The following is a 23,942-nucleotide window of genomic DNA, read 5'->3' as shown; positions in this document are numbered from 1 at the left end:
GAGAAAATGCTAAATTATTACAATTCACCCATGTTTGAGTAGTTAATAACAAAAGAAAACACTAAAATGGATGGGAAAAATAATAATATTGTTTACTGTATGTACAATTTGCACAAGAAACTTTGATAAGAGAGATAAGATTGGTGCAAAATTTTGAATTTCGTAGTAACTTTGATTTTTTGTTGGTTGGTATGTCGCGTCGTAATCGTACAACACGTTCGGCAATTTCCGCCGTGGTACCGAAGAGATGGTCTCTCCCACTTTCCTTTAGCTAGTGACATTTTTTTGTGTTGTTCCGTGTACACAACTTTAACATGTAAAACTTAGTTTAATGTAAGTGAAATTCGATGGAAATTCCGCAATTCCCCGTGTGTTTAACCCCCCTGTGGGTCTCCGTCCTGCTCCCTCGTGTGTTTGTTTTGGCCGCGGCATCGCTTCCATGTACACAATCGACATGGCGGTGGGGTTCATTGTGATTTCCTCGGCAGTAAATCCGGGTGCCCCGTGGAGTAACCCCCTTGTCTTTTCCAGTTTGTGAATATGGAGGAAATCGGCCAGGCCCTCGACCCCGACGACTTGATGGACCTCGACGAGGGCTCAGACCTCGACGAAGAAGAGGACGAGTTGGACGATCCCCTGCCCTCGCCCTTTCAATTCCCCTCGTCCGGGGCAACTTCGGCCGCTTCGTCGCCCCCTAATGACGACTTTCCGCTGCCTTTTGGCTTCTCGGGCAAACCCCTGAGCGTGAAAAGGGGGCGCGGCCGTCCCCGGCGCGAAGGTGACCGCCACGACCCCGAGACACTATCGCTATTAACGGGGCTGTTGACAGGTAAGCCGGCGCAGAGACGGCCGCCGAAAATCAAGAAGTTAAAGGGCTGTGCCCCGCGACGAAAATTCAAACCGTTTGAATTCGATATCAATTCTATCACGCCGTCGCCAAGCGATGAAATGTCGCTAGACCCCGAGACAGGGGCTCTGATTTTCGAGAAAGAAAAACCGGCGCCGGTTTTTGAAGAATTGCCATATTTTCCGGAGCAATGGCCGGGAAAAGTGTGCGCGTTTTGTAATCTGGGCGAGAGGAGTCAGCTAGGGCAGGGAGAGATGATGAGGTTGTTGTGTCCGGAAGGGTTCACGCCACAGAGGGTGGCGCAGGACCAAGGGGATAGTGGGAGTAGTAACTTACCAACTCCTGAGAGAGAAACGGGAGATAAGAGTCCCAGAGGACCTGTCACTTGTCGCAGACAGAAAAGTTTCAACAAGTGTAGACATCCATCATTGACGAGCGAATACGTCGATGAATTAACCATCATCGGTTACACGGAAGAGCCCCACGTTTCCACGTTGTTTGACTCAAGCGGATATTTTTACACTCACAGGAGTTGTGCTCTGTGGTCTCACGGTGTTACCAAAAATGGTAATTTCCCAACCTAAACATTATTAAGCAATTTAATTGATTTTCTCAAATTTAGAAAATTCAGCGCTCGAAAATGTGGGCCCAGCCGTCTTACAAAGTTCTTCCAGGAAGTGTTCATTTTGTAATCACAATGGAGCGAGTATTTTATGTAAAGTTGAAGGATGTACAAAAGTTTATCATTTTCCATGTGCAACTGCTTCTGGTGCCTTCCAAGTCTTAAATTTGCTTGCATTGTTTTGCAGCAATCATATCGGACAAGCTTCACTGGAATGTGAAAGTATTTTATTTCAATTAAATTTTTTTCTGGTTTAAAACACAAACTGTTTTACAGATTCTGTGTGCTTTAGCTGCAAATCTTTAGGCGATATTGCCAACCTAATGTTTTGTTCGTCTTGTGGAGAACATTATCATGGCATCTGTGTTGGACTGGCCCAATTACCAGGTATAAAAATTTAATTTACATTAAAAATGTTCGTTGAAAGCATAACTACAAAATTCTTATTACTTACATTTGGAAACAAAATAAAATGTTGTTTATGGGGATTTTTTTGTGTTGTAATTTGTTTATATTTTTAGTTTTATAACTTAACTCAATATTTTGTTTACTTTTTTTAGTAGAAAAATTACTGTGATATGAAAGTTCACTTTAAAAATGTGTAGTAGCAAAAAAAATTTACTATAAACTACTGTAATGGCAATAAATTCAAATAATTTGAAAAGCGTTTTTGCTTTATGAAAATAATAATTAATATAAATTAAAGTAATATAAAAAATGTGATCATATTTTAAGAACGAAATTTTGTTTTGAGTTTTTTTGTCAAAATTGCAATTTATGTAAAAAAAATTTTTGAAAAAAATACATATAAAGTAGATAGTTGTAATCGTTCAATCATAATCTTTATGAGAAAAAATGGTTTTGGTTGCCATTTAAAAAAAATAAAACTTCTTTTAAACCCAAAAACAAGAAAATTTCTTGTAAACTCAAAAACAAAAGAAAATTTTGAAAATTTTTATTCTTGATAAAACCACATTTTTATAGTACTTTATCATTCTTCAATTAATTTTTTCTAAAAATAAATAATTTAAGCAAAAAACGTTTGGTTTCATACCTTTTATTCACATTGGTATAACAATAAAATTGGATACAAATCAGTTTGTTTGATTTTTTAGAATTAAATCAAATAAAGTTAAATAATAGTAATTTATTCGACGAGTTTGAGTGTAAATCTGACGCTTCTTGCCGTTGAATAAAAATTCAAATATAGGAATTTTAACTCAAATTTTGTTTCCACAATAAATGATAGATGGGTTGGAGGCGATATTAAACTGTAAAATGCTAGGTTTCAAAAATAACACCACTTTACCTTTAAGTTACAAAAAATTAAAGAAAATACAAAAAAAAATGTATTTGGATTATTAGAAGTTTGACATTGTTTTATCAAAAATTTATGAAAAAGACTAGAGACTAAATACTAAACATGAATTATTGGTTACATTGTAAAATTTTATTTCACAGAAGTTTGACGCTGACAAATTAAAGTAAAAAGAAATTAAAAGTGGCAAAATTACTATTAGCCAAACATTTTTTGTGACTTACAGGCAAATTGGTATGATTTTTGGAACCTTGCTCCTCACCTTGCGTGCCCTTTTGGGATTGGTGGATTTAAAAGTAATGATTTTTATTTAGACAGTACGAGTACGATAAACCAAAAAAAAATGTAGGAACATAAAAAAATTACACGGTGAGATTCTTTACACAGTTTTAGACAGTTACGACTCAAATAGGAGTCACAGTTATTTAAAACTTTGTTTTTTATTTCTAGTTTATTAATAATTTATTTTTATTAAAAGCACGTGTATACCTGAATTTCGTTCATATATTCTTAACGGAAATTAATTTTTTTCAACTTTTATTGTTTATGAAGCTTCAAATTATGAGCATTAAATGCAAGAAATTAAGCTTTTATCCCAACAGTTTGTTTAATTTGTTCGTACCTGGGAGAAAAATGCTTGATTTCGTAATTATAAGTATTAACCTTGACATCATTGCTTGGTTTTCCCGAGCCGTTATCATTTTCCTGCAATTTTCCTCTAGGTGTTCGCGCTGGATGGCAATGCCGTAAATGCCGCATCTGCCAAGTTTGCCATATGACTGGCGACGAAACCAAATTAATGACATGCGAACAATGTGATAAAATCTACCATTCGACATGTCAAAGGCCCATCGTAACATCTATACCGAAATACGGCTGGAAATGCAGAGTAAGCCCTGCAAACTCACCCTTTTTCCTCTTCAATTATCCCTATTATCAGTGTTGCAGAGTTTGCGGCGATTGCGGTTCGCGTACGCCCGGAGCCGGTCTTTCTTCCCGTTGGCACGCTCACTACACCGTTTGTGATTCTTGTTACCAGCAACGCAATAAGGGCTTTTCATGCCCTTTGTGTCATCGAGCCTATCGAGCACATGCACACAGAGAAATGGTGCAGTGCACTTTGTGTCGCAAGTACGTACTGATAAATGATTTTTTTACCCAAAGAAAAATATCGATAAGATAAATATTTTGTTTGTGATTCGCAAAAACACAGTACAGCTGACTGAGCAATTAATTATTGTGAAATTTTAGATTCGTTCATGGTACGTGCGATCCGGAAGCCGATCTTGTTACATATCATCAAAGGAAAGAGGCACATCCCGAATACGAATACGTCTGTTTGATGTGCAAGAATTTAACACAACCGGCGACCCTACTGGCGAAACGCAACAGTAAGTCAGGCGGCCATTAAATACACACAATGGCGGACTTTTCAATTGCGAAAGTTGTAAACGGTTCAAAGATAATATTTTTGTGACAACCAAAGTGTAACAAATAGTTCATATTTAATGCAAAAAGTTTTGTTATCAAGTTGATTTTTTTATTTGGTATTGCAAACAGACCTTTGATAATTTTTATTGTCTCAAATAAAACTAGTTAATGCAAATGATGCTACACTATCAAGTGATTATTTTTTGTATTTTAAATTGTTAAAATTTGTGATTGTCAAGTCACCTACTTTCACAGGTATAGACGACCCCACCGACTGCATCGCCCCTCTTCCCGAATCTCCCTTCGACGAAAATGTCGAATTCGACAACCCCTTCCCGGTGGACGTCATCCGCAATATGGGCTTGGGCAAAGGCAAACCCTACAGCGCCAGTAAAATAGCAAAAAAACGCCTCGGCCTTGGCTCAACGCGCCCCAAAGGCGTAGGTAAAAGCATTCCCGGGAAAGTCGGTTTTATGAAACGCCAACGCTTGACCGATTTCGGTCGTAAACGCGGCGCTAAATCAAAAATGCGTGGCGTTTTCGGCGTCCCTGGCGTCGGTCTTCAACGTCCAGTTTCCGATGGAAAAAACGACGAAGAACCGGGTGTTGAAAATCGTCTAGTGCTGTGTTCTGCCAAAGACAAGTTTGTTTTGACACAGGACATTTGCGTGATGTGTGGGGCTTTAGGTACGGATCATGAGGGTTGTCTTATATCTTGCGTTCAATGCGGACAGTGTTACCACCCGTATTGTGTTAATGTGAAAATCACCAAAGTGGTATTGCAGAAAGGGTGGCGGTGTTTAGATTGTACGGTGTGTGAAGGGTGTGGGCAAAGGAACGACGAAGCGAGATTGATACTGTGTGATGATTGTGATATCTCTTATCATATCTATTGCATGGATCCACCATTGGATTATGTACCGCATGGGAATTGGAAATGCAAATGGTGTGCAATTTGTCAGAGTTGTGGCGCCACCGATCCTGGATTTAATTGTTCTTGGATGAACAGTTGCAGCGAGTGTGGACCGTGCGCATCACATGTGAATTGTCCCAGTTGTTCGGAGCCGTATTCTGAAGGCGATTTGATTATACAGTGTGTACAATGCGAGAGATGGTTACATGGGGCTTGTGATTCGATTAAAACTGAAGAAGATGCGGAAAAATGTGCCGAAGAGGGGTATAATTGTCTTTTGTGTCGTCCGAGAGATGTACCACCGCCTCATTTAGTACCAACTGGAACCTCACTCAAACCACCTACACCGACGAAAAGTCCCGAAGCCAAATCCAATAATAATTATTACGTCGATGGGGTTTATTTAAGCGAATCCGGTTTTAGTTTAATAAAATCACTCTCATTGGAACAACATGGAACGAGGAAAAAACGAAAGAAAATCGCAACGGTTCAAGACAAGGAGGCTGGTATTATGGCAACGATCGAGTCAGTAGTTGCAGGTGGCAGCACTGATAATTTCCCTGAAGACAGTGCTAAATTAGAATTGGTCGATGTTAAAGACGAACCTCAAGAAATATTCAAAGAAGGAATGATGTGGGGGAAAGATGACGGTCCACCACCTGAAGGTTTTACACTTTTTACTATGGAAAATGGCGTTAGTGTCTTACGACGAAAAAGGCAAAGAAATTTACAAAAATTGGGTATTGGTGGGTTCTTGGTACGTATGCGTGGGATCCGTTCAGGTCAAGATAACGACGATATCGATGTACTTCCGGGTCAATCGAACCCTTCTGGGTCCGATCTTCCCATGAATATACCAGTCGATGTTGAGAAACCGAGACGCAAACCCGTACGAAGGAAACCTAAGAGTAAACTAGCGGAAACGTTTCCGCCCTATTTACAGGAGGCTTTTTTCGGAAAAGAATTGCTAGATTCAACCAAAGAACTCGATAGCTCTAGTAGTGACGAAGAAAAGAACGGTTCGGATGTAGATAAGACAATACAGTTGACTCAGGATGAAATTAAAGCAGTTGCTGCTGTCACTCCGAAGAATGATAGAGTGGAGGCAAAGAATGTTGTCGAGAAGAAAGTCGTACCAAAGGAAGAAGAAGAGGAAAATACGGAAGATTTGAAGGATGTGTTGACGATTCCGGGTGATTTACTAGATCCTGATATTGTTAACACAATTATGAATGAAGGTGATGGGGAATTTAATAAAAATGGGGAATCATTAGATGTTCTCACAGGTATTACTTTTTCTAAAGTAAGGACATAGTTTATATTTCATTTTTTAGCTACAAATTTACCGGACGAGTCTGATATTACTAACACCTTAACTAGCGCAAGTACTTCAAAAGATACCAAAGATGAATTGAGCGATATTTTAGGGCCCAATTTTACTCTCGAGTCGATGCCCAATATCAACGGTAAAGATGTTGAGGACATATTTAAGGTAATTTATCTGTTAAAGTTGTGAGTTTGAGTAATGAACTGAAAAATTTAGGGTGTTTTAACCGACGATTCGCAAGAATCTCAAGAAAGCAACGTTTTTCCAATTCAAAATAATAACGCGTTTAACGCTACCACTTCTCAAACCATCGCTCAACATCCCGTCAATGCTCCTCCGGTACGACCGTCAGCACTGCCAACCGTAAATCAAAGCAATATGAATTCGCCGCTTAATTTCCCGCCACGGTCGCCCTACCAATCCGAATATAGCAAGTAAGTCAATGAAACAATTGACGATTGTGGAGTTATAACTCTTGTTACTTTGTAGTAGTCCGCAGTTTAGTCCGGCATTTTCTGAACCGCCCAGTCCGTGGGTGGCTGTGAACGACGGTGGTGATTTAGATGCACCATCTGCCGCTGCACAATCGACATATAATCAAAGGTCGTCAGAAAAAATGAAAGCCGACGAAGGTTTAGGTAACGGAGCGACTATTTCGGCCGTTTTATACGCAAATATTAATCATTCCGAATGGAAAACGGAATTTCCAAATTGGAGCGATCGATATAAACAGATTTTGAAAAAGTGGCGAACGTTGACTCCTGACCAGAAGGCCCCATATTTACAACAAGCGAGGGACAACAGGTCGGCGTTGAGAATGAAAAAACAACAACAGGTATTTGTCTCATGTTCTTTGTTTTTTATGGAATTGCAAATATACAGGGTGTGTCATTAATGACCCACCCTCTGTATCATTATTTGGAATGATAATATAAAAAATGTTCACGATTGGTATATGTGGGTTGTGACTAACCACTTTGTATACCCAAAAAAAAAAATATCTGTGAGAGTACTTGTCGCTATGTGTCCGCCTCCAAAGTCCATAGCATTCGCTTGTCATAAAATCGCATCACCGCCGCCTTTATTTCTGTACGTGTGTGTGTTTCCCCCCCAGTCACAGATGAGCAAGGATGCTTCGGTGCCGCCGTCGACTCCGACGTCGAAAGCGCCATCGGTGCCGCCGCCTCCTGCAGCTGCCCCCGTCGTTGCCACCACCAACACAATGATATCCTCAACCCAGGTCCCCGCAATCGTCTCTCCATCAGTGTCAGAGGTGTGCACCCAACAACAACAACAACAGTCGCGGCCTACGCCATCACTAACCACCGCTTCCACTAGCTCTGTGTCTGTCTCCCCTCCACCACCTACACAGCCACCCACAACCCCTCGACCACCCCCACTAACACCCTCGCCCACGACTCAGCAACAGTTCACCGTGCACGGGCAATTCCTCGGGCCGGGCGATCATTGCGGACCGGCACCGAATGTCACAGTGAATCCCCTGTATCAACCTAACGTCGTTAACGAACAGAATCCTACCTTACCGATCATAAGGAATAATGTCCAAAGTACACCACCCGCAACTGATCAACAGATCCGCGTCTTGACTCCCTCAGAGATCATGCGCACACTTCCCTCCCTCTGTCAGGAAAATTATGAACCACCTCAACCGCTGGTGAGAACCTGTCTGTGTGTGGACGAATTTTTTTATTATTTCGTATATCCAGCTTATTTCAGTTTCGTGTTTTTATTTTTTTAAGGACGATACTTCTGCATTGTTTGGTCAGTGTTTTTGTGTATTTTTTATGGAATTTGAATAAAATGCAGTTGACACGGAAAATGTACAAAAGTCTATGTGTGTTTTAACCGCATTTTGTTAAGGGGAAGCTCATTGTTACGTTCTCGTTGTGTTAACGCATGATATTATCAAAACTGTACAGAGTGGAATGACTACAAATTGAAAAATTTGAATCCAACGAAAATCCCTTAATATCCCCAATCCCGAACCTTGACGGATAAGTATCAGAGCCACTTTTGTAACAATTGACAAGAAGTGTAATAAAATGAAGTAACAAGTGTGTTACATCATTTTATTAACACATTTTCTTTACTCATCCAGTATAATAAAACGTGGTGACGGTTAACAACTATTCACTCTATTTAATGTTGGTTTCCGACTAGTTTTTTTATAAATTTTTTTCCCAATTAACATTTGTTTTATTCCTTGTATTTAGCATGGCTTTCTTGTGGTCTGTGTTTTAGTCATAATTTTCTTGTAGTTATTGATAATCTTAATAATCCCTAACTTGACAAAAATTGAACATTTCTAACTCACTTAAATCGTTGTAGGACCAAGAAAAAGTTGCCTTGCAACACAAATCTGCTCGCGAAGCTGAACAAGAACGGCAATGGAAACAACTACAAGCCTTGAGACAACAACAAGCTCAACAACAACAAAACGTGATCCACGAACAACGCGTCCAATGTAATTACAAGCAAATTCAAATAAAACAAAATGACTTAAAAAAAGTTCCAGCAATAGCACGAGTGCAGCGTCAGATATCCGACCCGTCGCCGTTCCCTCAAGATCAACCGACTCCCGAACTTAGCCCTGTGACCTCTCCATCGCCCAACCCTCGTCAACTCCTCACCATGGGTATAAAATCGCCGACTTTTGCCCACCCCGTACAAACACCAATGCGACCACCTCCACCCACACCTCCAACACCTCTGGAATTTACACCAGAAACTGATCCTTATGCTAAACCACCTTCCACACCTAAATTACCACAGCCTACTTTCCAAACTCGTTTACCGGTCGATCCCTATGCCGTGCAACCTTCAACACCTCGACCTCAGTTCCAAATACGTCCGAATTTGCAGGCTTTGAATGCGGCAAATGTTAGAAACGAATCGCCAGAATTGAGTCGACAATTGAGGGATTTGTTGCAACGGCAACAGTTTAAGAAATTGGATGATCAGATTTTGGCTGGAAAAGGGCAACAAAGGGTTTGGCCGCCGGTTGAACCGAATCAAGAGGAGGCCACGCCGGTGGTTACATCAGCTGGAGATGCAACATTTAGGCAGCCATTGCCGCCAAGTATTGCCAGGCCAAGGTTGCCCTTACCGACGGGAGGAATTAGACAGCCGGGACCGCATTTGGGATTAAGGATGCAGTTGGATCCGAGGATTCAGGGATTAGATCCGAGGATGAGATTGCTGATTCAACAACAGGTTAATCACTTTGTCCAGTTTTTAAAAACATAAATGCGATTTTTGTTTTTACAGAGATTGATACAACAGAATGCCGCTCCAGGTCAACAACCGCAACAACAAATGTTTTCAGGTGGTACTGTCAGATTTGCACCAGGGATTGTCAGACCGACGAGTGTCGAACAATATGAGTTGTTGCAGCGACAACAACAACAAGCTACTTTCCAACCTAGAGCCACAGAACCTCAAATGGCACCACGTTTGCCAATCAGTCAAGTGACTAATATACAAAGACCATCGATAAGTCAAACTCCTACAGTACCATCAAGTGGTACATCCAATGAAAATCAATCAAACGATCAGGAAATTCCTGATAATGTCACAGCAGAATTGGAGAAACTCGAACAAGAAAATGGGACGATGCCAGACTTGCCAGGAGTCGACATACTTGGAGGATTAGATGACGATGACGAATTATTAGGTAATTATTAAAAATTTTGTAAAAAATTCTCAATTAAAATTAATTAATTTAGCTGAAATGGGGGCCGACTTTAACATTCTCGAATACGCTGATCCGGAAGCACTTCCAGGCGAAAAAACTAACATTCTAGATTTGGAACTCGAAGAAGAACCTATCAAAAACGACAAAAAAGTCAAAGTCGAGTTACCCAAAGTATCAACCGGAAAACCGACTCCTCCTACCCAAATCAAAAAAGATGTAACACCTCCTGTGTCATCGGTTATTACCCCGTCATCTGCTTTACCGAATACCAACGTCCATCCTCCACCTTTGGCTATATCTCAAGCTCAAACCGGTCATCCATTACCAACCGCAATCACCTCTCACCTCACCCCTCAACAAATTCACCAACAAATGGTACATCAAGTACAACAAGCTGCCGCTCTCGGCAAGCCTATGCCTCTTGGTGCGAAATTACAAAGTCCCGATGGGATTATCGGAATCGTAACGGTGAATAATACGGTGCAGTTGCAAATACCGCAGGGGTACCAACAGAGATTATTGGTCTCACAACGTAAGTTCGGTTTTATTCTTAATTGTTAAGTTTGAGATTATTTTATTACAGTTCAAAACCAACAAAAACTGCAAATGCGGTTGGGTCAAAACGTGCCACGAATGATGTCGGTGGCTCCAGCTTTGCATACGAATCCAGTAGGTTTAAATCCAGGACCGAGGATGAGTGTGGCGGCACCTCCACCACCTCCATATCCTGGTCCACCACCACCGTATCCCGGAACCGCGCTACCACAACAACAGGTAAGGGGTTTTCCGATTGATAAGCATGGGTTTTATTCGGTTTTGGATGTTTTTATTTAACTGCGGGGCGAGGTTAAGCGGTGCGTTTTGTTTTTTAAAAAAAAATCTTATCTTAAAATTGTTGCATGTTTTATTTTGTGTAAATATTTTACGCGGATAATTTTCGATAAAAATTAAAATTGATTAAATTGCGGTCTGGTAGTACTAACTTTGGTTGAGGTACGGTGTTGTTGCTTGCATGTGTGTGGTAGATGGGATTGAGAATGGGGCCTGTTCATCTTCCGCTGGGACACATACATCCTATGCGACCGCAGGGTTTACCTTTGCATCCACACTTGCAACGAAGATCTTTATTATTGGAGGTGAGATAAAAATTACCCTTATCAAAATATATACTTACCTTTTATGACTTTTCAATAATTGAGAGAAATGATAAGTAAAATCACACCGTCCGCTTAGTTCATTATCACCTGTAGATTACTTCATACAGTGAGGAGTTTCACCGCTTTATTATTAAACAAAACAATCGAAGAATACAGCATGTATTTTTTTGTGGTAGTCTTCATAGCCTAGCCTCCACTCTTACCATCAAGCTGACACTTGTTTTTTTATGCCTTTTCCTTATTTAAATAAATTAGGTGTAGGTTTTCTTAAATTCGAAATTAGTCTTTCCTCATTCTCAAACCTAGAAAACTTTATGCACGAAAAAATTGAAATGAATGTTCATATTGTAACATATTTTTTTATTTTTCTCATAAATAGGAACAACCGTTACTGTTAGAAGATTTGCTAGAGCAAGAAAAACGTGAACAAGAGAAACAAAATCAAAATCAAACCAATCAAGAAGGTACTCCTTCAAGTAGTGCAAACGTCGAGCAAGAATCAACATTACTCACTGATCACGATTTCGATCGTATCACTGATGTTTTAGGCAGTCCCACTATGAATGCGAGACAAAATCAAGGTAAGTCAAAAAATGTATAAATTGAGAATAATTTAATTAATTCAAATCATACAGTGGTGTCAAATCCGGCTCAAGTCCAACAATGGTCGCAAAATCAAAATCGCCCTAAACCAACTCCAACTCCGACTCCTCAACCCACCACCGAAATTCGGGTTCAAACTTTCAATGCTAACGTCGTACCACCTCCGCCAATACCTCCAGAAAATATCGTTACGGAACAAGATAAACAAAAGCAACTCGTATACGAACAGTGGTTGAGTCATCAAAGCAACACACTTAATCAACAATTGAAATATTACGAAACAGAAATGAATAAATTGAGAAAGTTGAGAAAATCATTAAATAGTAAACAGAGACAGTTGAGGAAATCTGGAGGTCAGTTGGCTGATGCCGACGCCAATGAATTGCAAAGAATTGCAGCAGAACAGGCGATTTTACAAAAACATCTTGATTCAAGTCGAAAACAGAGTCGTCAGCACGGACTGCTATTACAGGTATCTATAATTTTATATAGGAGGCACTGCTCTTTTTAGAAAATCGCACGATGGTAGTTGGATGTGTACACGATGTAGTGAAAAAGTTGTAATCGTGATGAGTTTCACAAAAATATTTTTGTTTCGTAACAGTAATATTTACTGCTTTGTGAAATTTATCAATTTGACTACAATTTTTCACATACATACAAAACCGAGCGAGATTCCGGCACACGTAGGTCCGTAGCTGTATTTGTGTCAAAAAGTAGCAGATGTCTTTCAATGAAATACTTTTATATAATTTTGTATTACCCCAATTGGTCTATATGAAGGAATACCGGAACAAGCAACAAGCGAAACAGTCTGGTCCCGGCCAATCGCCACTTTTAATGCAACAAAATCCATCACCGTTGGGTCCGCCGTCATCGTCACCGATACACCATTCGCAATCGCCGATGATGTCGCCCTCGGCTTCGCCTCTCGCTCAACATTCACCCTTACACAGCCCCAGTCCAATGATATCCCACTCGCCAGGTCCCGGATCTGTTACAAACATTCTCCAGAGCCCCAGCGGAATGTCTCCCATGCAACCCTCGCCCCGAATTGGGACTCCTCATTCGCAAGGTGACAGTAGTCCGGGACCTGCACCGTCCCCAGGTCAAATTTGTTTACCCCCACCGGCGCCCAGGATGACTTCACCGCAACATAAACGTGTTGTGACGAGTCCTGTGGGATATTCTGGTGATTTGAGACCGGGAACGCCGCAAATGCGATTCGTGAGGACACCCATGGACCAGAGAAGGTTACCATCACCCATGATGTACCAACAAAAACCAGGGACGCCATCACCATTAAGTAGTCCACCGCCGCAACAAATGACCATGAACCAACAATTGATACAAAAAATTGAGGGTCAAGAGGCGAATATTTTGACGTCAGGGAGGGCGGCTCAATTGATCCAGCAGAGAAATTTTGTAAGACAACAGTTGCAACAACAACAACAGCAGCAGCAACAACAAGCTGTAGCTCAACCGCAACCTTTGACCCCACAACAACATCAAATGATGGTTCAACAACAGCAACAATTAGCTAAACAGCAACAACAACAAATTGCTCAACTTCAGGCACAGTTGCAACAGAGATTGAATCAACAACAACAGCAGCAACAACAACAAAATGCCGCTCCTGCGTCACCTATGCCTCCTAAAAGTCCCATGGTCAATCAACAAATCATGTCGCCTCACTCAATGCCACCTTCACCCATGCCACCTAGAAGTCCTATGATGAATTTCAACAACAACCCACAAACACCAAACTCACCAGTTACCAGAAATAATTATCACATGAACCAACCACCAAATAGTCCCATGATGACTCACAACCAGTACCAACCACCTAGTTCACCCATGCCTCGAAGTCCTATGATGGGTATGAGACGTCCACCTAGTGCTAACAGTAGCCCAATGCAAGATCGGCCTAGAAGCGTTGAACGCACTTTTGCAAATCAAGGCAGCTTAGATAATATGCTGGATCAAGGCGGTGGCGGTGGTAACCCAAACAATAACCCAATACCAGCACCGCCTGGTTTTGGCCGGTTCGGTTATTTCAAGTTAGGTTTACGGGGTGGTTCCCCTATGTGGACCTTTGGCAGAGGCGCTAAAAGGATACCAACGCCACCTGGGACTAACAAAGACGATAAAAGCAATGTCGGGGAAAGTTCATTGCCGGTTAAGCCTCGTAAAGAATCACATTTAAGTAAAGTTTCAATTTTGAAACGCAAATCGCCGGCTAAAACCAACTTACAATCGCTAGCAGTCAGTAAAGTCGGCTCTTTGGTCAGTACAGATTATAACGAGTTTGATGACAGTTCATGTACACCACCAGTAACGCCCCCTCCGACCACAAGTCGAGTTAAAACTATCGGTAAAAAGATTTCCGAAGTGACCGACACTAAGGATGTTATGATTGTGCACAGTCCGGATGCGAAACAAATGAACGAAATCATGGATTACGACGATGATAACAATACAGTGATTTCGGGTGAGGTGTCGTTGAGTTCAGCAGCACAACAAAATGATGCTGATGATATCGCAGTGATTGAAACGTTTTCACAAAGCGATTTGGGCGAGGCCATGTCGAGTCCACTAGAATCGGATCAAATCGGCGACGAGTATCTTTTGTTTCCGGGGAATATGGTTGTGGACTTGTCGGGGGATGGTGAAACACACTATTCCGACAAAGAAGAAGTCGAGGAGGAAGACTACACTGGTGAAAAAATGCACGTAGTGATCCGAAGTCCGACAACGAGTGATGACGAATATATCATGCAAAATAAGGGAAAGAAGTATAATATTCGAGGTATAGATACAGCTGATTCACCCGAACAAGAGGAAATGCAAACTGATCCGTCACCCGATGGTGATGAAGATGAAGAATCAGAAATTGTCATAATTGATCCATCGATTAAATCACCCGATGAACAAATTTCAACCAAAGAAGATTTCGAAGAATTGATCGATGAAGGGTCGCGGAAAGAGAAAATCATGAAACCGGAAATGGTCACTGCAAAACACATCAACGAGATACATAAATACACGAATGTTTATAGTTTTCCGCCGAAAAGTGAGGCAGTTTCGGGGACAAGCACTTCACGCGTCGCTAGTTTGATAACATCAAAGTTGGGTCAGAAATTTTCGCTGATAACAACACCGGTTGTAACGGTATCGAAAGTTGATACTCAAAATAAAACAGTTGGTACTACTGCCACTTCAAAAGTGACCAATATCATTTTACATAGCGCCGTGAGGAGTAATGTTTTAAACGTACCAAAGTTAGTAACAAGTGGTTCATCGGCTATAACAATAGTTAGTGCTAATACATCACCAATAGCATCGATATTACCGTCAGGGTTTACAGTTCCGGTTATCAGTGCAAGTGCTGTACGACAATTGCCAAACGTTAAAGTTATCGATAAGCCATCATCGTCGATTTCGTTGACTACTCACGATACATGTTTGCCAAAAAAAATCTTCGAGGATGATTCAGTCTCGCCCGACAGTTCAAATTGCGAAGATGACAAATCGAAAGATTCCTCTGATGAAAAATCAAAAATCGATTCGCCACCAATTGAAGAAAAAACTAAAACATCACTAGTGACTAAAGAAGAATCACCGAAACCGACCAATGAAAATGAAGTTGAAAACGTTCACGTAACTAGTGTGAAAACACAAGAACAGAAAACATCCAGTCCGGTTATAGCAAAAACTTCGTCACCGGTTATAATTCATAACACACCAGAATTGAAAATGACGGCTCAAGTCATACAAGAGTCACAGTCAGGAATACAGATAACCGCAACTGAAACAGTTGATGGTTTCGAAGGCGCGTCTGATGATACAAAATCTGTAGTTATATCAATACCATCACCAACGCCATCTCAGGAACAAATGTTGGATAATATAGCCTTACAAGCTTTGGAGAATAGGAGAAGAGATGGGAATGGTATGCCGGGAGAGTTTGAGTCACTTGAGGATGTTTTAGACATGATTGAGAACATTACAGGAGAACCACCAACCGTTCTCGAGGATAACATCAAAGATAAACTTATGAGTGGCGATAGTAAAAATGTGACAATTGAACAAGAGCAATTGAAAGAGACACCTCAATCAACCCAAGTTGAAACTCCTCAAATCACCAAACCGTCAGTTGTTCCTCAATTGTCTCCCTTATCACAACCTACCGACTTAACAACAAATATGGCGAACGCCTCTCAACAATTACGCACCCTTTTATCACTTCATACAACTGCAGCGACATCTTCAAATAACGTCGAAACTGTAGTTAAAAGTGTAGTAAGTACGGGACCTGTTTTAACAACAAGTCCGGTCGTAACACCTCGAGTTATTCAACAAGTGACCACGAGTACAGTTATAGTACCAAATATGAAACCAAAACCGATTGTCCAATCACCAGTTCGGACGCAAACCACGACTGTAACATCTACAACTAGTATACAAATAACAACGTCTGGTATCACTTTTGTTCCACGTAGTTCCGGAATTCAATTAATGCCCGACCATCCGAAATTACCTCGAGTCACACCAGTAGTGACACCGGTTACAACCGAAAGTGAGACTACGACTCGCAAAACGACTTGTTCGTTAACCGAAATGTTACAGTCACATCCGGCTGCTGTACCTACAACGAAAACAAGTGCCGACACAATAACAGCTGCAAGTTTATTGGGTACTTCGATCGGTTTATCACGTGTCAGTACATCATTAGTACAAGCACAACCAATTGTTGTTTCACCGGCCACTTGTAATAATTTAATGGTCACAACAACGTCGAGTTTTAAAGCGACTACGACAAATACGAATTTGTTACATACGCAATTAACTAAAGTGATGCGTCATAAATCACTTGATGAATCAACTGAGGAGAGTAAAACCGAAACTGAACCAAACATTGATGATAAAAACAAACAAGGTGACTATAAACACTCTTGTTTACAAACAACAATTGCGTCGACTACTAGAAGTGAGGATTCAAATGCGTTGTTGAAAAAATTGTTACAAAACACGGCTTGTGCTAGTACTCAGACACCACCCCCGAGTTCGGCGGCGGCGGCGTCTATCACCGTAGCTGCCCCAATTCAATTTACTTCGACTCTTGAGAGTCAATTAAAAGCGTCGATTTTACCACCAGTGGTTAAAGAAACACCAAAAATGCCACAAAAAATGCAAATAATGACCCGCGAGACATCGTTTGTTTCGAGTCCGGTGGTTCCACAAACATCAACAACACAACAATTGCATATTGATATTAAAAAATGTATGCCACCGAGTCGGACCCCCAGTCGTGATGATTTATTATCACCTCCAACACCTCGATCGTCCTGCAGCCAAGATTCAAGTCTCCAAACACCACCATTGATTGTCAAAAAAGAAATACCACAACAGATTCAAATGTCACAAGAAGTGAAAAAAGAATACGTCGATGAAACATCGCAACATTCCGAAGTTTCGGATCAAAGTCGGTCGGATGTTCCCATGAAAGAAGAGATCGATTCGTTGGATCCGATGACTGAGAAAATGTTGTCGGAGAAAGAAGAGTTAAAGAGACAGAAAAGAAGGATGTATCAACAGAAGAGACGCCAGAATCAGATTATGAATAAAGAAGCGATCGGTCAGCCGAAAAAACGGCCACGAAAAAGCTCGAAAGTCGACGAGGATTATGATACTTACATTGACGGGGTATTGGCCCAATTGAGAACTTTGCCACCCATGGTGGTCTCCGAACCAATCCTCAACCGGAATTTCAGTATTTGTCCGGTTTTTGGCAGCGATATGGGTAAATTAGCAGTGAATGATTATGATTCGAGGTTTGGAGAATTGAAAGGCGAGTATGGCAAAGGCTGCATGCCTGGCTATTCCGATTTTTACACGACTCAACCCTATGGTGATAAAGATCCATTGCCTGAAAAACCTCCTGCTTCAACACAACGAGGCTTCTACGATCAGGAGTTTCCGCTTATTAAATTCGATGCCGAAGAAGAAAAAAGATTCGATATGTTCAGTAGGGACGACACACCGGATTCGATCATAAGTAGCTCCTCACCGGAGTGTCCGTTTACGGAACCGCCCCATAAATTCCTTGGTTTGAAACTGATAAATGAAGATGAGGATGAAGAAGAGGAAGATATGTCCAAGATGAGATTATCACCAGTGGTGCCGATTATAGCACCGATTCCGATTAGATTGAAACCGACAGGGCCGTATTTGAAGGATTATACAGAGGTGAGTTTGCGATTTTTGGGGAATAATAATTGTAATTTTTTTTTTCTAGGATAAGGAGAATGTCGGTAGAGATGTGTGTTTAAAATCCAAGTTTGGGTCTGGTTCAGCAACACCTTTGAAAGATTCAGGCAATGTAACAGTGACGTTGACATTGACTTCGTCTGCTGCTGAAGACATTATGGGAGTTTTACGCGATTTAGCCAATATTTTGCACATTCCGGCGCCGACGAGTTACCAGATTGTCGAAAGGACGAGTACTCCACCGAGCCAGAAATTGGGGTTGTATAGGACGAAAGGGAAGGATGGAAAAGAGGGAGGTGAGTTGGAAAGAAAATTGTTACTACATGGATTGAACAACTTGTTTTTATCATTTGTAGCCCCTATTGATATTCAGAGTATTCTCAACGGTGCCGCGAAATTCTGCAAGCATTGCGATGTGGTCATCCTCAACAACATGATCCGAAAGAAGGTCTCCGAACTACCTTTCCTATCCAAAGACTCGGAATTACTAAGCGACGGCGACGAGTTATTCTTCTGTAGTACCACCTGTTACATGCAATTTGCTCTAATGCACCGTTCACCATCTATCCCCGAAGATAAAGCGGCCGCAATCATTGATCACTTATGCCAAAAAGACAAAACCGAAGCGAACAAACGATCATTTTCTGAACATCGTAAAAATTTCATGGACAATGTCGAAATGGAACTACAATACGTGAAACGTGAAGTTGATTCAATGGATGTTGACTTGAAGTCGCATTCGTTGTTCAATAAACCGACAGATATTATTAGTTTGAGACGATATGACCAAAACACACCCAAAGTCTGGAAAGGTGTGAGGTACAAAAGTTGGACTCCTGGGTGTCTCCAACCACCGATGAAATACAAAAAACCCACTGATAAAGAAACGATGGAATTGTTGTATCGGATGGGGATTACAGTGACACCGCCGAAGTTACCCGAAGACTTTCGGAAGTGTATGTTTTGTCAAAGTATCGGAGATGGCGTTGCTGATGGTCCTGGTCGGCTACTTAATTTTGATGTGGATAAATGGGTTCATTTAAATTGTGGTTTATGGTCAGATGGGGTTTACGAGACCGTAAATGGAGCCTTGATGAATCTGGAAAATGCGTTACAACAAAGTTTGACACAAATTTGTGTCCATTGTAATAAATTAGGAGCTACGATTCGTTGTTTCAAAACCCGATGCTCCAATGTCTACCACTTAGCATGTGCTGTTAAAGATTGCTGTGTCTTTTATAAAAATAAAACGACCTATTGTACTGTTCATATTCCGAAAAATGAGAAAGATAACGAATTGACGACTTTATCAGTATCGAGGAGGGTTTACGTCAACAGGGATGAAAACCGACAAGTGGCAACTGTGATGCATCACAGCGATACGAGTAATTTACTACGAGTTGGCAGTTTGATTTTTTTAAATGTTGGACAATTGTTACCTCACCAATTACAAAATTTTCACAACCAGAATTATATTTATCCGATCGGTTACAAAATTATTAGATTTTATTGGAGTATGCGTCACTTAAACAAACGCTGCAAGTACATTTGTTCTATTCATGAGGCTTGTGGTAGACCCGAATTTAAAGTGATCGTTCAAGAAACACTCGAAAACGACGTTGAGTTCAAAGACTCTACTCCTAAAGCCGTCTGGCAACGAATCCTCGAACAAATCGCAGTGATGCGTCGCGAAAATCAGTGCGTTCAATTATTTCCGCAATTCGTGAGTGGCGAAGACTTGTTCGGTTTAACTGAACCGGCCGTCGTGCGAGTTTTAGAGAGTCTTCCAGGGATTGAAACTTTGACGGATTATAAATTCAAATATGGGAGAAATCCGTTGTTGGAATTACCGTTGGCTATAAATCCATCGGGGGCGGCGCGGACTGAGCCCAGATCGAGGAGTCAACTGCATTGGAAGAGGCCGCATACGCAGAGGACGGGAGGGTCGTCGGTGAGACCTCTGTTCGGGCCTACGCCGGCCCTCACTAACAATAATACGCTAGGGGATGGGGCCTGTCCCTATACGAAACAGTTCGTGCATTCGAAAAGCTCGCAGTATAAGAAAATGAAGCAGGAATGGAGGAATAACGTGTACTTGGCGAGGTAATTCACACGAGTTGCTTGTACTATTTTTTCTACTTATGAATTTTAGGTCAAAAATTCAGGGTTTGGGTTTGTATGCGGCCCGCGATTTGGAGAAGCACACCATGGTTATCGAATATATCGGTGAAATAATTCGAACGGAGCTTGCCGAAACCCGAGAGAAGAAATACGAGGCTAAAGTATGAATTTTTATTTGTTTTGTTGTAATCTCTAAATTGCCGTTTCAGAATCGTGGAATTTACATGTTTAGATTGGACGAGGAAAGGGTGGTTGATGCTACACTTAGCGGAGGTTTGGCTCGTTACATCAACCACTCTTGTAACCCGAATTGTGTCGCTGAAACTGTTGAGGTTGATAGGGATTACCGGATTATCATATTTGCGAAAAGGAGAATACAACGAGGGGAGGAGGTGGGTGATTTTTTTAGTGTGATTAGTTGTGTAATGATTGCTTTCAGCTGGCGTATGACTACAAGTTTGATATTGAAGACGACCAACACAAAATCTCTTGTATGTGTGGAGCCCCGAATTGTCGCAAGTGGATGAATTAATTTTATATTGAATTATGTAAATACCGTTGACAGAAAACAAGTTTAAAGCAGACTGTTTGCAGTGCCATTCACATTTTATAAAAGCATTCCATAGTTATGTTTGATAAACTGTAATCTTTGAGTAACGTAGGATAAATGTGCATTTATATATTTTGTTACATAGTGTCGTAAGGACAGTGGCTTAGGGTTAGGGACCAAATCGATACCGTTGTTTCCCCGACCTTATAGAGAATTTTTTGTATATAGTTAATTTTGAAATAATTTATTTCAGACAATTGGGTTTTTTTCATTGTGGGCAGAAATTTATTTATTGTATAATATTGTTGTTTTAAGTCGTTAGATTAATTTATTTTTAAGTAGTAACTAAGTCGGAGTGATCAATTTCATGTATTTATAATTGTTTTTTGATTGCCGTGCAATATGTATGAATTTAGCATCTTGTGTGCGCTTTATAAGTTTTTTTATTTGTACGCATTGTAAATTTTCAAATTGTAGTTTTATCACGACTTTAAGTCTATTGTTGTTAATTTACTTTTTAATGTTTTTTGTATATATTTTTTAATTTGCAAAAATGTGAATAATTCATTTTTTGTAATTAAACAAAAGAATCTAGGACAATAAAAGTTTGATGTTGGATTTATTTGGTTCTGCACTACCACTAAGTAAATGCAATATTGATTTTGTTGCAATTTAAAACAAAAGGAAATCTAGGGAAGTGACAATCACTGTAGGATAATTTGTATCAAAAAAGCACTACCTGATTAATGTAATCTTTATTTATGTACAAACGTTGTATAATGCAATATGTATATACTAGAACTTCATTAGAAAATTTACACATGTCTAAATAAAGAAGAATACCGAACGAAAATTATTTGATTACATCAAGGCAGAGCAAGCAGTGTTGCATATTTGGACCCGGAAGGATTCGCGTGAAACACCTGAGACCTCCCGGATTGAACCTCCCGAAAATTTCCTTGCAAAAGCTCCTCATTGGCATCCAACATCGACCTCAATTCATCAACCTAAAACTCACAAAATCACCAAGAATTCCTCCCGTCCTCGATCGTCACTTGTTCAGCTGCAACCCCCACCGGTTCTCGCGAAATCAACCACAAAATATAGTGAAGACACACAGTGGTGGTCACCGAACCCCAATACAACAAATAATCCTGATCAAACCTCTTCACAAAATGACTCAAAGGCAAAGGCTCCAACTTGCGCGAAGTGTGCGGTTTTTGGACTTCCATAATATTGTTAATCAAGAGTTGAAACGCCTCATTTTTAGCACCTTGAAGCTAAATCAGGTATGCCTAGCGTTATTCAATTTTTACACTTACTTTGAATATGTAAACAAGGACCACAATACCGTCTTTCTCTTTTAAAGCCGATTCCTGGGTCAGGTAGTTGGCTTTGAAGAACACCACATGCATTTCGATGGGGTACCGGACCCCATCTATGGTATGTTCACTCCCTTCTCCATCGTTTTTACCCCAATGGAAGTGCAATTGGGAGAAAACGTAGTTGCCCAGGAGGGGTCCTCCGGAAAGGTAGGGCCTCTCTTGGTGCCATTTTGCGCTCAATATTACTGAAAAAAAACTTTGAAAAAATTAATAATCTGTGGGGGGGCAAGTACAAGTGTAGCCCGAATTTGTGACTTTCATTTTTTTGGGGGGCAAGTCTAGATTGTGCCAAGTCAAGGGGGGCACTTGTATCTCCTTTGCGTTGCTTATGTTTATGTCAATGGGTGATTCGTAGACGGTTTCAGTGTCGGTGAGTGTCTGAATAAAGCGGGGACCATCGGCTAGATATTCACCTGAAAAATTCCTTGAATAAAAAGCTTTTCTACCTTTGCTGCGGTCTCACCGTCCATTGATATAGCACAAGAAATTTGTTGACACTTGACATGTGAAAATAAAATGTCAGGCGACCACGAAAATTGTGACAAAGTCGAAAATCCGCTGAAAAATTGGTCATCTTGGACGCAAGAATGGCGAAAAGTCCAGTCAAAACTCGCCGAAAAATTGCACCTAGAACCCGGAAACCTCCTCGTGAACTACTCCGAAGGTCTCCGAAACATAAACGAGGAAAAACAAGTCCTGGACAGTGCAAAAATCCCGACTGAATTCGACAAATACCGGGGAAAACCCGATTTTTGGCGCCTCCCATTTGCCCTCCCCCGGAAACACCCTTGTTGCCCGTGCGAGCCTGATTATTTCGCCGTGAAAACCAAAAAAGAAGGGTACGAAATACCCCCCATTGACCATATAGGAGTACCAACCGAGATTCGAACCGAAAAAAATATTTTAAACGGCACGAGGAACATTTATTTACGGTGGCAAAACAGTCAGTATCGCTACGAACAGTTCGTCAAGTGGGCGAAGAAAGTCGAACATATCGTCCCTCATTGGCCCGATTTGGAGCACTTAGTTGTGATTGGCTCGAAGATTGCGTGGGAGGAGCCCACAGATCAAGTGGACGTAGCGAGTCTAACAAAACAAGTTAGCGAAGTTGAAATAAAAGAAGTCACTAAGGTGGTCATAAAAGAGGCGAAACGTCTCGATTTGAAAATTAATGGGCTTGATGTTGGCCAAGACCACGGGACAAGGAAAATTTGGTTGAATTTCGAGTTAGATCTTTCGAGCGACGAGTCAGTTTCTCAGTGTTTAATTTTTGATAATTGTGGGTTGGCAACAATGAGAGTTAGTTTTGAAAAACTGGAAAGGTTTCGCTTGTTCCGGGATGTAGAGGAGGCGTCGAGGAAAAATTTTGGGTTTTACTTTGACCGGAAACAGGTCGTAATTTTGCCCGGAATGAGAGCGACAATTCCCATCTGGTTTACAACAGACCGGCCAGGGACGTATTCGGAAAATTGGGAAATTTTCACACAGCCGGCCCTGTGGAGCGACGATTTTCACCTCATTTTGGTTTTAAATTCTTATTCATATTTCAAAGATTTACAAGAAAAAATTGACACAACGTTGAAATATATTGAAATTCAAGCTAGAAATTTACTAATTAAAAATCTCTTGGATGATTGTTTGAAAACAATTCATTACAAAGAGACTCCAACTCAAGTTTGTGTT

General features: G+C 40.8%; 2 protein-coding genes across 5 annotated transcripts; one reads left to right on the top strand and one right to left on the bottom strand.

The window, feature by feature from the left end:
• The first annotated feature begins 264 nt into the window (after positions 1-264).
• Positions 265-21,721, top strand: LOC123007287 (histone-lysine N-methyltransferase 2C-like). Of its 4 annotated transcripts, none has more exons than XM_044402495.1 (25): positions 265-778; positions 830-1,414; positions 1,470-1,691; positions 1,746-1,856; positions 3,510-3,676; positions 3,728-3,918; positions 4,039-4,178; positions 4,474-6,417; positions 6,466-6,623; positions 6,675-6,892; positions 6,948-7,293; positions 7,573-7,731; positions 8,808-8,943; positions 8,989-9,692; positions 9,747-10,152; positions 10,205-10,705; positions 10,757-10,947; positions 11,710-11,911; positions 11,966-12,405; positions 12,717-18,182; positions 18,232-18,499; positions 18,560-20,306; positions 20,356-20,485; positions 20,534-20,716; positions 20,764-21,721. In XM_044402495.1, the coding sequence occupies exons 1-25, from the start codon at positions 541-543 to the stop codon at positions 20,854-20,856; spliced, it is 14,946 nt and encodes a 4,981-aa protein (XP_044258430.1). In that variant the 5' UTR covers positions 265-540; the 3' UTR covers positions 20,857-21,721. The 4 variants fall into 4 exon arrangements, with proteins under 4 accessions (XP_044258430.1, XP_044258429.1, XP_044258431.1 ...); XM_044402493.1 differs by having other exon boundaries at positions 275-333; positions 532-1,414; XM_044402494.1 differs by having other exon boundaries at positions 265-1,414; positions 8,995-9,692.
• On the bottom strand, positions 21,619-23,187 carry LOC123007290 (carbonic anhydrase 3-like). Its single transcript, XM_044402504.1, has 5 exons — positions 22,723-23,187; positions 22,493-22,672; positions 22,197-22,444; positions 21,930-22,154; positions 21,619-21,881 (listed from the first exon to the last, which is right to left on the bottom strand). Exons 1-5 carry the CDS (start codon positions 22,727-22,729, stop codon positions 21,741-21,743), a joined length of 801 nt encoding a protein of 266 aa, XP_044258439.1. The 5' UTR covers positions 22,730-23,187; the 3' UTR covers positions 21,619-21,740.
• Positions 23,188-23,942: the final 755 nt, after the last annotated feature.

The sequence above is a fragment of the Tribolium madens genome, unplaced genomic scaffold (genome assembly GCF_015345945.1).
Source record: "Tribolium madens isolate multiple individuals breed KSU strain unplaced genomic scaffold, Tmad_KSU_1.1 Scaffold_3;HRSCAF=73;Tcas5.2_LG2, whole genome shotgun sequence".
Classification (NCBI taxonomy): domain Eukaryota; kingdom Metazoa; phylum Arthropoda; class Insecta; order Coleoptera; family Tenebrionidae; genus Tribolium; species Tribolium madens.
This window is presented reverse-complemented; position numbering and strand designations above follow the sequence as displayed.

Coding starts and splice junctions, on each gene's coding strand:
- LOC123007290 (XM_044402504.1), bottom strand. Junction 22,445..22,492: donor CACAAATTCGGGCTACACTT/GTACTTGCCCCC, acceptor GTTTTTTTTCAG/TAATATTGAGCGCAAAATGG. Junction 21,882..21,929: donor TGGGGGTTGCAGCTGAACAA/GTGACGATCGAG, acceptor TGTGAGTTTTAG/GTTGATGAATTGAGGTCGAT.
- LOC123007287 (XM_044402493.1), top strand. CDS start 541: ATGGAGGAAATCGGCCAGGCCCTCGACCCCGACGACTTGATGGACCTC. Junction 10,948..11,709: donor CCGCGCTACCACAACAACAG/GTAAGGGGTTTT, acceptor TCTCATAAATAG/GAACAACCGTTACTGTTAGA. Junction 20,717..20,763: donor GAATACAACGAGGGGAGGAG/GTGGGTGATTTT, acceptor GATTGCTTTCAG/CTGGCGTATGACTACAAGTT.